Source organism: Apodemus sylvaticus, chromosome 12 (genome assembly GCF_947179515.1).
Source record: "Apodemus sylvaticus chromosome 12, mApoSyl1.1, whole genome shotgun sequence".
Lineage (NCBI taxonomy): Eukaryota > Metazoa > Chordata > Mammalia > Rodentia > Muridae > Apodemus > Apodemus sylvaticus.
In genome coordinates this window covers 37,898,677-37,916,004 of record NC_067483.1, presented here as the reverse complement: position 1 = coordinate 37,916,004, position 17,328 = coordinate 37,898,677, and the positions used below count along the sequence as shown (strand labels likewise).

The 17,328-nt window shown below is 40.1% G+C and overlaps 1 protein-coding gene across 6 annotated transcripts in view; it reads left to right on the top strand.

Annotated features, from left to right (window-relative positions):
- Positions 1–17,328, top strand: part of Srgap2 (SLIT-ROBO Rho GTPase activating protein 2) — a 248,152-nt gene that overhangs the window by 165,383 nt on the left and 65,441 nt on the right. For all 6 annotated transcript variants that reach the window (XM_052201078.1, XM_052201076.1, XM_052201077.1 and 3 more), the window contains one exon: positions 11,192–11,254. In XM_052201078.1, the coding sequence (XP_052057038.1) occupies positions 11,192–11,254 (63 nt within the window). The remainder of the gene's footprint in view (positions 1–11,191; positions 11,255–17,328) is intronic.

The window sequence follows — 17,328 nt, the reverse complement described above, 5'->3', positions numbered from 1 at the left end:
TTATATATATTGGATATTAGCCCTCTATCTAATGTAGGATTGGTGAAGATCTTTTCCCAATTTGTTGGTTGCCGATCTGTCCTCTTGATGGTGTCCTTTGCCTTACAGAAACTTTGTAATTTTATGAGGTCCCATTTGTCAATTCTTGATCTTAGAGCATATGCTATTGGTGTTCTGTTCAGAAACTTTCTCCCTGTACCAATGTCCTCAAGGGTCTTCCCCAGTTTCTTTTCTATTAGCTTCAGAGTGTCTGGCTTTATGTGGAGGTCCTTGATCCATTTGGATTTGAGCTTAGTACAAGGAGACAAGGATGGATCAATTCGCATTCTTCTGCATGCTGACCTCCAGTTGAACCAGCACCATTTGTTGAAAAGGCTATCTTTTTTCCATTGGATGTTTTCAGCCTCTTTGTCGAGGATCAAGTGGCCATAGGTGTGTGGGTTCATTTCTGGATCTTCAATCCTGTTCCATTGCTCCTCCTGCCTGTCACTGTACCAATACCATGCAGTTTTTAACACTATTGCTCTGTAGTATTGCTTGAGGTCAGGGATACTGATTCCCCCAGAATTTCTTTTGTTGCTGAGAATAGTTTTAGCTATCCTGGGTTTTTTGTTATTCCAGATGAATTTGATAATTGCTCTTTCTAACTCTGTGAAGAATTGAGTTGGGATTTTGATGGGTATTGCATTGACTCTGTATATTGCTTTTGGCAAAATGGCCATTTTAACTATATTTATCCTGCCGATCCATGAACATGGGAGGTTTTCCCATTTTTTGAGGTCTTCTTCCATTTCCTTCTTTAGGGTCTTGAAGTTCTTGTCATACAGATCTTTCACATGTTTGGTAAGAGTCACCCCAAGATACTTTATACTGTTTGTGGCTATTGTGAAGGGGGTCGTTTCTCTAATTTCTTTCTCAGCCTGCTTATCCTTTGAGTATAGGAAGGCCACTGATTTGCTTGAGTTGATTTTATAACCTGCCACTTTGCTGAAGTTGTTTATCAGCTGTAGGAGTTCTCTAGTGGAGTTTTTTGGGTCACTTAGGTAGACTATCATGTCATCTGCAAATAATGCAAATAATGATAGTTTGACTTCTTCCTTTCCAATTTGTATCCCTTTGACCTCCTTATGTTGTCGAATTGCCCGAGCTAGTACCTCAAGTACAATATTGAAAAGATAAGGAGAAAGGGGGCAGCCCTGTCTAGTCCCTGATTTTAGAGGGATTGCTTCAAGTTTCTCTCCATTTAGTTTGATGCTGGCTACCGGTTTGCTGTATATTGCTTTAACGATATTTAGGTATGGGCCTTGAATTCCTGTTCTTTCCAAGACTTTAAGCATGAAAGGATGCTGAATTTTGTCAAATGCTTTTTCAGCATCCAATGAAATGACCATGTGTTTTTTTTCTTTGAGTTTGTTTATGTAGTGGATTGCATTGATGGAATTCCGTATATTGAACCAACCCTGCATCCCTGGGATAAAGCCTACTTGATCATGGTGGATGATCGTTTTGATGTGTTCTGGATTCGGTTGGCAAGAATTTTATTGAGTATTTTTATATCGATGTTCATAAGGGAGATTGGTCTGAAGTTTTCTTTCTTTGTTGGATCTTTGTGTGGTTTTGGTATCAGCGTAATTGTGGCTTCGTAGAAGGAATTGGGTAGGGTTCCTTCTGTTTCTATTTTGTGGAATAGTTTGAAGAGTATTGGTGTTAACTCTTCTTTGAAGGTCTGATAGAATTCTGCACTGAAACCATCTGGTCCTGTGCTTTTTTTGGTTGGAAAACTTTCTATGACTCCTTCTATTTCTTTAGGCGTTATGGGACTGTTTAGATGATCTATTTGGTCCTGATTTAATTTTGGTATTTGGTATCTGTCAAGGAAATTGTCCATTTCCTCCAGATTCTCCAGTTGTGTTGAGTACAGGCTCTTGTAGTAGGATCTGATGATTTTTTGGATTTCCTCAGTTTCAGTTGTTATATCTCCCTTTTCATTTCTAAATTTGTTAATTTGGATACTTTCTCTGTGCCCTTTGGTCAGTCTGGCTAAGGGCTTATCTATCTTGTTGATTTTCTCAAAGAACCAGCTCCTGGTTTTGTTGATTCTTTGTATGGTTCTCTTTGTTTCTACTTGATTGATTTCGGCCCTGAGTTTGATGATTTCCTGCCTTCTACTCTTCCTGGGTGAAATAGCTTCTTTTTGTTCCAGGGCTTTCAGGTGTGTCATTAAGCTGGTAATGTATGCTCTCTCCATTTTCTTTTTGGAGGCACTCAGGGCTATGAGTTTTCCTCTTAGCACTGCTTTCATTGTGTCCCATAGATTTGGGTATGTTGTGTCTTCATTTTCATTGTGTTCTAAAAAGTCTTTAATTTCTTTCTTTATTTCTTCCTTGACCAAGGTATCATTGAGTAGAATATTGTTCAGTTTCCACGTGTATGTGGGTTTTCTGTTGTTTTTGTTGCTATTGAAGACCACTTTTACTCCATAGTGATCTGATAGGAGGCATGGGATTAGTTTGATCTTCTTGTATTTGTTGAGGTCTGTCTTGTGACCAATTATATGGTCGATTTTGGAGAAGGTACCATGAGGTGCTAAGAAAAAGGTATATTCTTTTGCTTTAGGATAGAATGTTCTATATATATCTGTTAAATCTAATTGGTCCAAAGCTTCAATTAGTTTCATTGTGTCCCTGTTTAGTTTCTGTTTTCCTGATCGGTCCATTGAGGAAAGTGCAGTGTTGAAGTCACCCACAATTATTGTGTTAGGTGCAATGTGTGCTTTGAGCTTTAATAAAGTTTCTTTTACGAAAGAGGGTGCCCTTGCATTTGGAGCAAAGATGTTCAGGATTGAGAGTTCTTCTTGTTGTATTTTTCTTTTGACCAGCAAGAAGTGTCCCTCAGAGTCTCTTTTGAAGACTTTGGGTTGAAAGTCAATTTTATCTGATATTAAAATGGCTACTCCAGCTTGTTTCCTGAGACCATTTGCTTGTAAAATTGTCTTCCAGCCTTTTACTCTAAGGTAGTGTTTGTCTTTGACCCTTAGGTGTGTTTCCTGTAAGCAGCAAAATGTAGGGTCCTGTTTACGTATCCAGTCAGTTAGTCTATGTCTTTTTATTGGGGCATTGAGTCCATTGATGTTAAGAGATATTAAGGAATAGTGATTGTTACTTCCTGTCATTTTTAACGTTATTTTTTAAATTTGATTGGTTAACTTATTTTGAGTTTGATGAAAGGTTACTATCTTGCTTTTTCCAGGGTGAAGTTTCCCTCCTTGTATTGCTGTTTTCCTCCTATTATCCTTTGTAGGGCTGGGTTTGTGGACAGATACTGGGTAAACTTGGTTTTGTCATGGAATATCTTAGTTTCTCCATCTATGATGATTGAGAGTTTTGCTGGATATAGTAGTTTTGGCTGGCATTTGTGTTCTCTTAGAGTCTGCATGAGATCTGCCCAGGATCTTCTAGCCTTCATAGTCTCAGGTGAAAAGTCTGCTGTGATTCTGATAGGTCTTCCTTTATATATTACTTGGCCTTTTTCTCTTACTGCCTTTAATATTCTTTCTTTGTTTAGTACATTTGGTGTTTTGATTATTATGTGACGGGAAGTATTTCTGTTCTGGTCCAGTCTGTTTGGAGTTCTGTAGGCTTCTTGTATATTCATGGGCATCTCTCTCTTTAGGTTAGGGAAGTTTTCTTCCATAATTTTATTGAAGATATTTGCTGGCCCTTTAAGTTGTAAATCTTCACTCTCATCTATGCCTATAATCCTTAGGTTTGGTCTTCTCATTGTGTCCTGGATTTCCTGGATATTTTGGGTTACAAGCTTTTTGCATTTTCTTTAACTGTTGAGTCCATGGTTTCTAGGGTATCTTCAGCATCTGAGATTCTTTCTTCTATCTCTTGTATTCTGTTGTTGATATTTGCATCTTATGTTCCCTGATTTCTTCCCAAGGCTTTCTATCTCCAAAGTTGTCTCCCTTTGAGTTTTCTTAGTTGTTTCTACTTCTGATTTTAGATCCTGGATGGTTTTGCTTAGCTCCTTCACTTGCTTGTTTGTGCTTTCCTGTAATTCTTTAAGAGATTTTTGTGTTTCCTCTTTTATGACCTCAGCCTGTTGACCAAAGTTCTCCTGTATTTCTTTAAGTGTTTTTTGTGTTTCCTCATTATTGGCTTTTGTATTCTCCTGAATTTCTTTCAATGATTTTTGTATTTCCCTTGCAAGGGCTTCTAACTTTTGATCCATTTTCTCCTGAATTTCTTTAAGTATGTCCTTCATGTGTTCCTGTACCAGCATCATGACCAGTAATTTTAAATCCAAATCTTGTTTTACTGGTGTGATGGGATATCCAGGACATGCTGGTAAAGGAGAATTGGGTTCAGATGTTGCCATATTGCCTTGTTTTCTGTTAGTGACATTCCTGTGTTTGCCTTTTGCCATCTAGTTCTCACTGGTGTTAGTTGGTCTTGTCAATGCTGGACTCACCAGTGCAAGCTGCCCCTTCCCAGGTGGCCTCTGGTGCACAGCTTACCTCCTGCACTGCCTGGAGACAGGGTGGTGTTGCCCAGGCTGTTCAGACCCCGAAGCGGACACCCGAAGGCTCCCGCTGGGGCCTGCTGGATTCACCGGAGCACACCGACTTCTCCCAGCTGGCCGCCCGGAAGCCCCTCTTGCCTCTTGCAGGACCTGGAGATGTGGTGTTGCCGCCCAGGCTGATCTGGATCCGGAAGCGGAGAGGTCTGAGGGCTACCTCCAGAGGCCTCCAAACTGGAGCCTAAGCTCTATGCCACAGGAGCAAGCTGTGCTGTGAGCTCCCAGACTGCCTCTGGGTGCACATCAGGTCTCCTGCACTTCCTGGAGACTGAGTGCTGTGGCCCAGGCTGTTCAGATCCCAAAGCAGGCACATGAAGGCTCCTGCTGGGGCCCGCTGGATTCACCGGAGCACACCGACTTCTCCCCGCTGGCCGCCCGGAAGCCCCTCTTGCCTCTTGCAGGACCTGGAGATGTGGTGTTGCCGCCCAGGCTGATCTGGATCCGGAAGCCTAACTTCTGCTTTCTTATGACATATATCCCATTACTCTTTTTCCCAGCTCACTTAAAATCTGTTCTTCCCCTTTCATAATGCCCTAGCCAATTTCATAACCTATGCATGCAATTTTAAATCTGGATTCTCTATGAGAGAACAAATGTGGTATTTGCTTTTTTTATGTTATTTTTATGTTTGTATCGTTGTCTTCTTTTGGGTTTGTTGAAAGATTAGTTTCTCTTATTTTCCTAGGGTGTAGTTTTTCTCCTTGTGTTGGCGGTTTCCACTTATTATCCTTTGTAGGGCTAGATTTCTGGAAAGATATTGTATACATTTGGTTTTATCATGGAATATCTTGGTTTCTCCATCTATGGTGATTGAGAGTTTTGCTGGGTATAGTAGTCTGGGCTGCCAATTGTTCTTTCAGGATCAGTATGAGATCTCCCGAGGATCTTCTAGCTTTCATCATCTCTGGTGAGAAGTCTGGTGTAATTCTGATAAGTCTGCCTTTATAAGTTACTTGACCTTTTCCCCTTACTGCTTTTAATATTCTTTCTTTGTTTAGTGCATTTGGTGTTTGATTATTATGTTCCGGGAGGAATTTCTGTTCTGGTCCAGTCTGTTTGGAGTTCTATAGGCTTCTTCTATGTTCATGGGTATGTCTTTCTTGAGGTTAGAGAAATTTTCTTCTATAATTTTGTTGAAGATATTTACTGGCCCTTTAAGTTGTAAATCTTTGGTCTCTTCTATACCTGTAATCTTTAGGTTTGGTCTTCTCATTGTGTCCTGGATTTCCTGGATGTTTTGGGTTACAAGCTTTTTGCACACATTGCACCTCACACAATAATTATGGGTGACTTCAACACCCTGCTCTCATCAGTAGACAGATCAGGGAAACACAAACTAAACAAAGACACAGTGAAACTAACAGAAGTTATGGACCAAATGGATTTAACAGATATCTATAGAACATCTTAAATCAAAAGAATATACCTTCTTCTCAGTACTTCATCATACCTTCTCCAAAATTGACCATATAATTGGTGACAAAACAGACCTCAACAGATATGAGAAGATTGAAATAATCCCATACCTCTTATCAGATCACTATGGATGGTCTTCAATAGCAACAAAAACAACAGAAAGACCACATACATAGGAAGCTGAACAATGCTCTACTCAATGATACTTTGATCAAGGAGGAAATAAGGAAAGAAATCAAAGACTTTTTAAAATTTAATGAAAATGAATGCACAACATACCCAAACTTATGGGACACAATGAAAGCAGTGCTAAGAGGAAAACTCATAGCTCTGAGTGCCTCCAAAAAGAAACTGGAGAGAGCATACACTAGCAGCTTAATAGCACACCTGAAAGCACTAGAACAGAAAGAAGCTAATACACCCAAGAGGAGTAGAAGGCAGGAAATCGTCAAACTCAAGGCTTAAATCAACCAAGTAGAAACAAAAGAACTATACAAAGAGTCAACAAAACCAGGAGCTGGTTCTCTAGATAAACCCTTAGCCAGACTAGCCAGAGGGCACAGAGACAATATCCAAATTAACAAAATTAGAAATGAAAAGGGAGATATAACAACATAAACTGAGGAAATATAAAAAATCATCAGATCCTACTACAAAAGCCTATACTCAACACAACTGGAAAATCTGGATGAAATAAATAATTTTCTAGACAGATACCAAATACCAAAGTTAAATCAGGATTAGATAGACCATCTAAACAGTCCCATAACCCCTAAAGAAATAGAAGCAGTCATTGAAAGTCTCCCAACCAAAAAAAGCACAGGACCAGATGGTTTTAGTGAAGAATTCTATCAGACCTTCAAAGAAATCCTAACACCAGTACTCTTCAAACTATTCCACACAATAGAAACAGAAGGAACACTACCCATCTTGTGCTGTGAAGCCACAATTACGCTGATACCAAAACCACACAAAGATCCTACAAAGAAAGAGAACTTCAGACCAATTTCCCTTATGAATATTGATGCAAAAATACTCAATAAAATTCTTGCCAACCGAATCCAAGAACACATCAAAATGATCACTCACAATCAAGTAGGCTTCGTCCCAGGGATGCAAGAATGGTTCAGTATACGGAAATCCATCAATGTAATCCACTACATAAACAAACTCAAAGAAAAAAAACACATGGTCATTTCATTAGGTACTGAAAAAGCATTTAACAAAATTCAGCATCCTTTTTTTTTTTTTTATTTATTTATTTTTTTTATTATTCGATATAACTTATTTACATTTCAAATGATTTCCCCTTTTCTAGCCCCCCCACTCCCCGAAAGTCCCGCAAGCCCCCTTCTCTTCCCCTGTCCTCCCACCCACCCCTTCCCACTTCCCCGTTCTGGTTTTGCTGAATACTGTTTCACTGAGTCTTTCCAGAACCAGGGGCCACTCCTCCTTTCTTCTTGTACCTCATTTGATGTGTGGATTATGTTTTGGGTATTCCAGTTTTCTAGGTTAATATCCACTTATTAGTGAGTGCATACCATTTCATGTTAAAAGTCTTGGAAAGATCAAGAATTCAAGGCCCATACCTAAACATAGTAAAAGCAATATACAGCAAACCAGTAGCCAACGTCAAACTAAATGGAGAGAAACTTAAAGCATTCCCACTAAAATCAGGGACTAGACAAGACTGCCCTCTCCATATCTATTCAATATAGTACTTGAAGTTCTAGCTAGAGCAATTAGACAACAAAAAGAGGTCAAAGGAATCAAATTGGAAAGGAAGAAGTCAAATTACAACTATTTGCAAATGATATGATAATATACTTAGGTGACCCCCAAAATTCCACCAGAGAACTCCTTCCTATAGCTCATAAACAACTTCAGCAAAGTGGCCGGATATAAAGTTTACTCAAACAAATCAGTAGCCTTCCTATACTAAAAGGATAGACAGGCTGAGAAAGAAATTAGGGAAACGACACCCTTCACAATAGTCACAAACAATATAATGTATCTTGGTGTGACTCTACCCAAACAAGTGAAAGATCTGTGTAACAAGAACTTCAAGTTTTTGAAGAAATAGATCGAAGAAGACCTCAGAAGGAAATATGTCCCATGATCATGAATTGGCAGGGTTAATATAGTAAAAATGGCCATCTTACCAAAAGCAATCTACAGACTCAATGCAATCCCCATCAAAATTCCAACTCAATTTTTTATAGAGTTAGAAAGAGCAATTCTCAAATTCATCTGGAATAACAAAAAAACCCAGGATAGCTAAAACTATTCTCAACAGTAAAAGAACTTCTGGGGAAATCAGTATCCCAGATCTCAAGCAGTATTACAGAGCAATAGTGTAAAAACTGCATGGTATATATACAGTGACAGGCAAGTAGATCAATGAAATAGAATTGAAGACCCAGAAATGAACCCACACGCCTATGGTCACTTGATCTTTGACAAAGGAGCTAAAATCATCCAGTGGAAAAAACAACTTTTGCAACAAATGGTGCTGGTTCAACTGGCAGTTAGCATGCAGAAGAATGCAAGAACCGATCCATTCTTATCTCCTTGTACAAAGCTCAAGTCCAAGTGGATCAAGGACCTCCATATAAAACCAGATACAGTGAAGCTAATAGAAAAGAAAGTGGGGAAGAGCCTTGAGCACATGGGCACGGGGGAAATTTTCCTGAACAGAACACCAATAGCTTGTGCTCTAAGATCAAGAATTGGCAAATGGGACCTCATAAAATTACAAAGTTTCTGTAAGGCAAAGGACACTGTCAATAGGATAAAATGGCAACCAACAAATTGGGAAAAGATCTTTACCAACCCTACATCCAACAGAGGGCTAATATCCAATATATACAAAGAACTCAATAAATAAAACTCCAGAAAGCCAAATTACCCTATTAAAAAATGGGGTACAGAGCTAAACAAAGAATTTTCAACTGAGGAATATCGAATGGCTGAGAAATACCTAAAGAAATGTTCAACATCCTTAGTCATCAGTGAAATGCAAATCAAAACAACCCTGAGATTTTACTTCACACCAATCAGAATGGCTAAAATCAAAAACTCAGGAGACAACAGGTTCTGGTGAGGATGGATATTCTCGTCCTTCTTAGAAGGGGAAACAAAACACCCACAGAAAACTGGGCATGATAACTACCAGAGGACCTTTTTATACCACTTTCTCAGGTTTTAAGTTTATTTTCTGTGCTATTAGAGTCCTTTTCAGTTATTGCTGTTGCATATATCTTGGGATATCTTCCCTGGGTTTTCCTCTAGAAATTTCAAAGTTCCAGGTCCTACACTATGACGGAAAGACTTTCATTTTACAGAAGAGAAATTGAGCCTGGAGAAATTGACAGGAGCAGCCAAATTACTGCAAATGCTGTGGTTTGACTATGAATTGTCCTTCATAGGCCCGTGTGTTTGAGCACTTGGCCCAGAAGATGTCACTATTTGGGAAGGTTGTGAAACCTTTAGGAGTTGGAAACTTCCTGGAGGAAGTGGGTCATGGGGACAGACCTTTAGCCTGCTCAGTCTCTGCTTTGTGATCTGCCCACTTCCTTATTTCTGCCACATTCCTTCCCCAACAAGATGGAAGGCACCTTCTTGAACTGTAACCTCAGTAACCTCAAGTGCTTCTTGAAAGGTCTTTTGTCAACACAACAAAGAAAATTAGCAAAGACACAGCTGGTGATAGGAAAGCTGATACTAGCAGCAATTGTAGTTGCTCATTTGTGGTCCTTCCCCATTTTTAAACATTACCAAATACAAAACACATAAGTATTCATGATAGAAGTCACACCTCTGTTATATCCCATAATGAATACCCTAATAGAAACAAAATTAACCATAGAACTTAATTGTAAAATGGCAAAACAATTTTTAAAATGCTCAGGCTCAGGCAAAAGTTGTGGCAAGACAACTCAGTGGATAAAGGCACTTACTAACAACCCTGAGTTTGATGCCTAGAATCTACATGTTGGAGAGAACTGACTCAGGCAAGTTTTCTCTGCCCTCAGTTCTTTCCTGCCTCTCCCTCCATCCCCCCACACATACACACACATACACACACACCTTGAAAAAGCATTGTGAATGAAAGGACTCTTCCCTTGCTTCAGCAATGAGCTGTGATTAGTGTCTCTTAGGGGCTGGAGATGCAGCTCAGTGATAGAGTGCTTGCCTGGTACCCACAAGATCCCAAGTTCAATTTCCAATATGGAAAAGTAAAAAGAAGTGTGTTATGCTGTTGTAGGTATCTGAATTTTTGGTATTGAAAACAATAGTCAATTGTTTTTATTCTCTGCATTTTTGGTATTAACATTTGGTATAGAAGATACATTTCTTTCCTGCTTCCTCATTCTTCTATTTCTACTATTCTTCATGGTTAGATCCAACCTAGGGTAGGCAGCAATAAAGGATCAGAAAGCTACAGCTGCTCAGAATTAGTCTGTTGGAAACTCCTTAATATGTATTATCAGAATCAGGTACTATTAACTGCTGTTGCAAGACATTATTATTGAAGAACCACTGCCTTAGGAAGTTGGGGAAGAAATGAAACAAGTGAGAATTGGGGAACCTGTAGGTCTTAATATCTGCCCCAGAAAAAAAACAAGTGCACTCAATTTTGGGTGTTTTTCCCTTCTCTGGAGAAGGAATGTGCAGACCAATCCTGTGGATCCTAGCCTGCTGAGGTCAGTGTACTGTCAGTGTAGAAGTACACTACCTTACTGCTTGGAGTTTTCTGTTGGAGTTCAGGGTCTTTGAAGTCCTTGAATGTTTATATCCTTTTACTGTCTAATCCTGTTGGACACGTTATTTTCCTTAGTAATCCAATGGAGTGTTTGCCTCCAAATAGCCGAGAAAGCACGGTCTACCTAACCACAGATGTTAGGTACGATGTGGCTCTCAAGCCTGCTTTTGAGAACAATTGGAAAATCAAGGGCTGTAACCTATTTTCCCTCTACGTGATCGTCTCTGCTGGGCTATAGAAAGGGCTCATTTCATTTCATTAAAGTTCTGAGTAATCTGACATAATTGGTTATCTGATGTGCTAGGTTAAATACTGGGCTGTAATCAAGTTTGTGTCATTTGTAGAGCCTGTGCTGCTCTTGTCTTTGCTGCCACCTCCCATCTCCTTCTGGTTTTCAATTAACTGTCCTTCCTCTTTTCTTTACAGAGTAAAGAAGTTGGCCAGCAGCTCCAAGATGATTTGATGAAGGTCCTGAACGAGCTTTATTCGGTAAATCAGATGGGGCCTGACTCTTCTATCATAGAGAGAAGCAGCATTTGGCAGTTTGCAGCCATACTCACGTCAGCAACAGAACTCAGCTGAGGCTGAGGACAGTGCCTATTCCCCATTGGGGTGACCCCACCCATTTTTTTCCACACTCAGTTTTTTTTTTCAAAACCAGATGAACCAAAAAATATTTTTCCAGTTGTGCAATTTTATTTTAGCTTCAGCTGGGGCACCATCAAAAGAAACCAGTCCAAGGTTACCAACACAGCTGTCACCATTACCAGCAAGCTAGGAACCCCAAATTTGATGGCAAGGAATGTAGCCTATATCACACTTGTGCATATTGAAAAGCATTTATCATCTTAAATTATGCATCAGAACTTAGATTAACTGTAGTTTAAGATTAGAGCAGAAGCTGTAAAGGGAAGCACAGATTCCTAAAGTCTGCCCTGCGAAGCACCATTTCAGGCAGGGAGAGCATTGCAAAGACAGCAGAGAGGTAAGCTGCGGGCTTGGAGAAAGGAAGGCAGTCTGCTTAAACTCCTTGGACTGTGGCCTGTAGGCTGAAATGTGCAGTGTGCCTCAGAAGTGCTGGTGGTTGTTTTCTCTCAGCCATGTTTTGTTAATTATATTGAGAACACACACACACACACACACACACACACACACACACACACCAAGGAAGTTCCTGCTGCCATAGGAGGAATGCTTCACTTGTACAACTTGTAGCTTTTCCAGACCCTTCCCAAAGTTTGCTTGTGCCAGCACTATGCGTGATTTTCTAGAGTGCCCTAACCTATTTGAAGATGTAAATGATTTTCTGTATTTACTTCTTCCTCCCTCCTTCTGTCCCTCCCTCCCTTCTTCCCTTCTTCCCAGTCTTCTTCTCTCCTTCCCTCCCTCCCTCCTTCCCTCCTCTCTCCTTGCTTCACCCCCTCCCTTCACAGGATGGGAGGGCAGTGGTGATGTGCTTCATAAACATCTGAGATCAGAATTCCAAATTCTTGATCCAGAAGTATAGGTGTGGCCAGTATGTCATGGCAACTGTTGGTAAATAGACTTGAGTGGTCATCTAATTTGTCTCCAGTGATGCTCCAATTGTTTTGAATTTCTATTCATTGACTCCTAATCTCTAAAGACAAGTAATAGGTGGTACTCTTTGTCCCCTAAGTTTTTATTTCTCTTGAATGAAGTTAAGACTTTTTAAAAATAGAAATGTAGTATTGTGAACCATTTTCAGAGTGGTTCCTGAACCTTATCTTTTCATTGCTTAACTTCTCTTTATTTTTAGAGTATCTTCTAGGTACCAAGAAGAGCTGAAGCTTGCCTCTGTAGAATTCTCTAGTATAACAAATGACACATGTTATTCTAGGACTCCTTTTGTTTTCCCAATAAATAAGTATCCTGAGCCTTTGCTGTTTGCTGCTGTTTCTCAGAAGTCAAGCAGCGAACCTCAAACCAGCTCAGTCCCAGCATACTGCTTTTGCAGTGAGGCAGCAGAGGACGAACAGTGTCTGAAGAACTGGTAGTTTTACCTTACTTCATAAGCGTTGAGTTAAAAAGCCAATGGCTGTGGTGGAATGAGGACAATGGAGCTTGCTGCTCTTTCTAATGAAGGACAAGATGGAAGATTCTCCCCACCCCCTGCCCCATGCCTACCATTCCCTATTTATTATTTTTAGTATTATTTTGAATGTTAGCATAAGGGACCATTCTTAGAAGTTTGTTCTCTCCTGCCACCTTGTGGGATCTGGGGATCAAACCAGGTCATTAGGCCTCTGTGTACTCAGCCATCTCCCAGCTCTGAGACCTCTATGTTTAATCTTCAGACCAATATTGGCAGTTGCTTCTGTGGCCACCATGAGCCCATAGTTAATACAGAGCATAAAGCCTTCTCACCAACATCCACATGCAGAATTAGTGAGTGTGCTATTCCCTGCTTTGAGAAGAATTATTATACTTAACATTTTGTCAAGTCCCAAATAAGGCTTAGCTATTTACATCTAAATGGAAAAAGAAAAACAGAAGACACCAGAAACTTCCAGAGTGAACAGAACAGACTCTGGTATACTGAGCCTTAAACAGGGTGATCTTCTCCATTCCTACAAAATAGAATGTGTGGCAATGTCTGCTGATGTTTTTAGTTGTCATGATTAGAGGATTTGGTGGCCTAGTGGCATCTACAAAGTGACCACCATGTATGTAGTGGCCAAGTATGCTGCTAATGCCACCATGTATGTAGTGGCCAAGTATGCTGCTAATGTGCTACAATGTACAGAACAATTTGCTTGCTGCAGTAATTATCTAGCTCCAAATGTCAGTAGTACCAAGATTGAGAAGCATGGCTGTACTAACCCTAGACTGCTAAATTAGACACGTGAGAGTCTGTCCTGCCCTGAGTACTAGATGCATGTAATTGGAAGGACACCTCCCACCGCAAAAGTCAGCGTGATGATGAGAGTTGGTGTGAAGTTTGTTGGTTTTCTACCCAGCAGTTCCCCAGAAGCAGCAGCTAGTGCCATGCTCTGATACCTGCATGCCATGTGGCTGACAATGATTGAGGAATTCATATTTTCAAAATATGAGACTATAGTTAAGGATCAAATGAGTTTGAAGATTCTGTATAGATCATTAGGAAAGTTACAGACTAGAATTAAGAGTCATTGCTTATGTAGGGTAAGATTAGTTTAAGACTGGTATGAGATTTGGGTGACTATCCATCCTTTTTGTTGATTACCCTAGTGCTCATAAAGAGAGAGCCACATTTAATTCAATACTTGAGAAGCAGAGGCAGATGGATCTTTTGAGTTCAAGGCCAGCCTGTTCTACATAGTAAGTTCCAGGCCAGCCAGGGTGAAAGAGTGAAACTTTCTCTTAAACAGTTTCCTAGGACATATTTTTAGTGCTGAATTGGTAGTCTTGAGGAAAGCAGGATGTTAGTCACCCTACATGAGATAGTGGTTTCCTCAAGCAGGAACTTGATACTACCATGTGCTGGCTTTGGAAAGCTAATTGCCATATATATACTCTTTGGGCATTAGGAAGAGAATAGGGAAGAGTTTCTTCTAAAGAGCATTTTCCTATTTGCTCTATTCAAGAAAACAGGAAAGGACCTCTGCTTTCACTGATCCTGTCAACAATAGAAATCATGTGTAATTTGTGGATCATTGAAGATATTGAGATGAAGATATTAAGAAACCTACTGTATTTTTCAGTGGTCTTCTTGCAGTTGACGCTGACACCCATGAATACTTCTTTTGAGGGAACCAGTTACTCAAGGGTTGATCATCTATGTACTTTTAAACCTTGATGAGCCAAGAGACAGAGCCCAGGTAGTTCTAAATAAAGATGCCTTTGAACAAGAGATCCAGAGCCCCACCATAAGTAGCCAGCTGTTCAGAGCTCTGCACCTTCCTCTTCTGCCTGAAGGGGCTTTGATTTCCCTGAGTTAGCATTGTGTGCCGGGGGGAGTCTCCCACAGCTGTTCTTCCGGAGAGCAATCCCAGTGATTCTTGCACATATGCATGCCAGTCCATTATTCCCCTCTCCATCACAATGAGCTGGCTAGCTTGTAAGCCAGGGTGAAGTGGTTTTCATTTTCTTTCTGATGTTGTAGGAATGCCTTTGAAGTCAGAGTGCAGTACTTCCCAAAGAACTCTTGGATTAATTGTCTGCCTCAATTGTACAGAGAGGCTGTGTTCGGAAAACCCAGAAAGCCCCTACAGGAAAGAATATATATGGAGGCAGGGAAGCCACATGGATTGACCATGAAGAGCCAGAGCCAAAGAAACACTAACTTAGAGAGAGAGAGAGAGAGAGAGAGAGAGAGACTCTGAGGCTATCTTTACTCTAGAGGTTTTATGCTTATGTATTATCCCTGAATATGTCTCCTTGACTCAGTGCAGCAGCTGGTTGCTGGTTGCAGGGATGCTTCAAATTGAAATTCAGCACCTGTTCCTTCAATTCAGTGTCAGCTAATAGCCCCCATACTGTTCATCTCTTTGACCCTGGCATTAGGCACTAGTGATATAAAGACAAATAAAAGATAGTGCTAAACTCAGGGCATTTGGTTTTAATATGCAGCAAAATGAGGCAGCAAATGAAAATAAGGTGCTAACTTTTACAAGTCTGTGGTAGAAGGGCATGGCTCATGCTCCTTGAAGAGGTACAAGAATGGAATCTTAATTGCCAGTTTCCAGGAAGTCTTGGGTTTTTCATCTATCTTCTCCCTTCATTGAGTTCTTCATATTGCTGTATCTTTCCCATTCTCCATCTCTCCTGGGCTCTTACTGATAAACTGTTTTCAGTCTTTTCTTCTCTCTATACTATTTCCTCTGAGTTGCCTATTTGGATCTTGCGAATTTTAGAAAACATTGGAAACTTCCTTAAATATCTGGAAATCTTTCTGTGTAAATGTGTGTGTGTGTGTGTGTGTGTGTGTGTATGGTTTTGAGGCAGGGTTTCTCTATATAACCCTGGCTGTCCTAGACTCTCTTTCTATAGACCAGATCAATCTGCCTCTGTCTCCTGAGTGCTGGGATTAAAGGTGTCCACCACCATACCTGGCTACCTGCTCATATTTTAAAGTGAGGCATATATGACATTTTCTAACTATGAAAGAGAATACAAAGAAAAAAATTTAATTTCTTTTTTCTTTTCATGAGAGGCTTCTTTGTGGTCTTTAAGGGCAAAGAACAATAGAAGTTGCTGGCTTTATGACGTTTGAGTGCTTTGATCTCCCATGCTCATTTGCCATGTTTCCTCATTATCCTGTACTTCATAAAATAAAAATTCACTGTTTTTAATGCAGTACTCTGATGCTTGAATTCCTTCATCTCATTTAAGGGAAAAAAAGAGAAAAAGATCCCCTTGCCTGTCCTTCAGCCAGTAAGGCAGGTGCCTTTCTATCTTCTTAACCTAGAAAAGTAATGATCTGATCAGGTCTCCTAGACAAGCTTTGTTAATATCATTGGTTGTTGGGACACAGAGTATGTGCAGGGTGAAGCTTCCAGGAAATGATACCAGGTTCACTGTGAGGTGAATATTTAAATTTCTCTCAATCTAAAATGTGACATAATGGAGACTGTACTGTACCTCTGTGTTCTCTATTCCTTCTTCCAACTCTGGGTGAATCTCACGTACCCACAGGGTACCAGGTTTTCCCAGCCTCAGCACCACTGAAATTCTAAAACAGACTCTCATGTATCCCTGTCTTTACTTACTAGCAACTTCTAAGTTCTAGACATTGCCAATTGTTCTCTGGAGTCTAAAGCAGCCCCTAATTGAGATGCTGCTCTCAGTTGAGCAGTTCCATTTCTAAATGAGATCAGCTTCTTTCTTCAGGATTTTCTTGCCTGTCCTTTATCTTTCCTCCCAGCTAATCTAACTTCAGTCCTATGCAGAGGATAGTCTTTGTCCATTAGTGGATATGATGTAGACTTTGGAGGTAGATAGATCTAAGTTTGAATTCTGACTCTGCCATCTACTATTTGTAAGACTTTCACCACCATAGGTAATGTTGTTGGGACTTATTTCCATATCTTTAGAAGTAGAATTGCTCATGTCTTTTATAGAGTTGTTGTGAGGATTGTCTGCATACATAAAACTCCTGACACACAGTGTGTGCTGAATGCTAGAGATTGTTAGTAATATTGAATCAGTGCTTTCCTCTGTGGTCAGCCACTCACAAGTACTCCTCCTCCCTCCTAGGCTTTCTGCTCCTCTTCAAAGAAACCTCATAACATCATAATTTCAGCACTTGTGAATTTCCAATTGCTTGATTTGTTATCAAGTATTTTAATCCCACATAGAATCGGAAAGCTGCCTATGTGGAAACAGAAACTTCCTGCAGAGTAGAATTGGCCCCTGTTTAGCTGGATGTAATATATTTCAGATGCCTGGAAATGCGCTGAGATTCTATCTTCCTGGCCTTCTTGCTAAGAAAAAGTGTTCAATTCCTAGACAATAGCTCTTTTGGAAAATTATGTTCCATTTTTCCCCTGGTTTTTAAAGACAAAGTCTCTATATATAGTCCTGGCTATCCTGGTATCACTTTGTAGACCAGGCTGGCCTTGAGC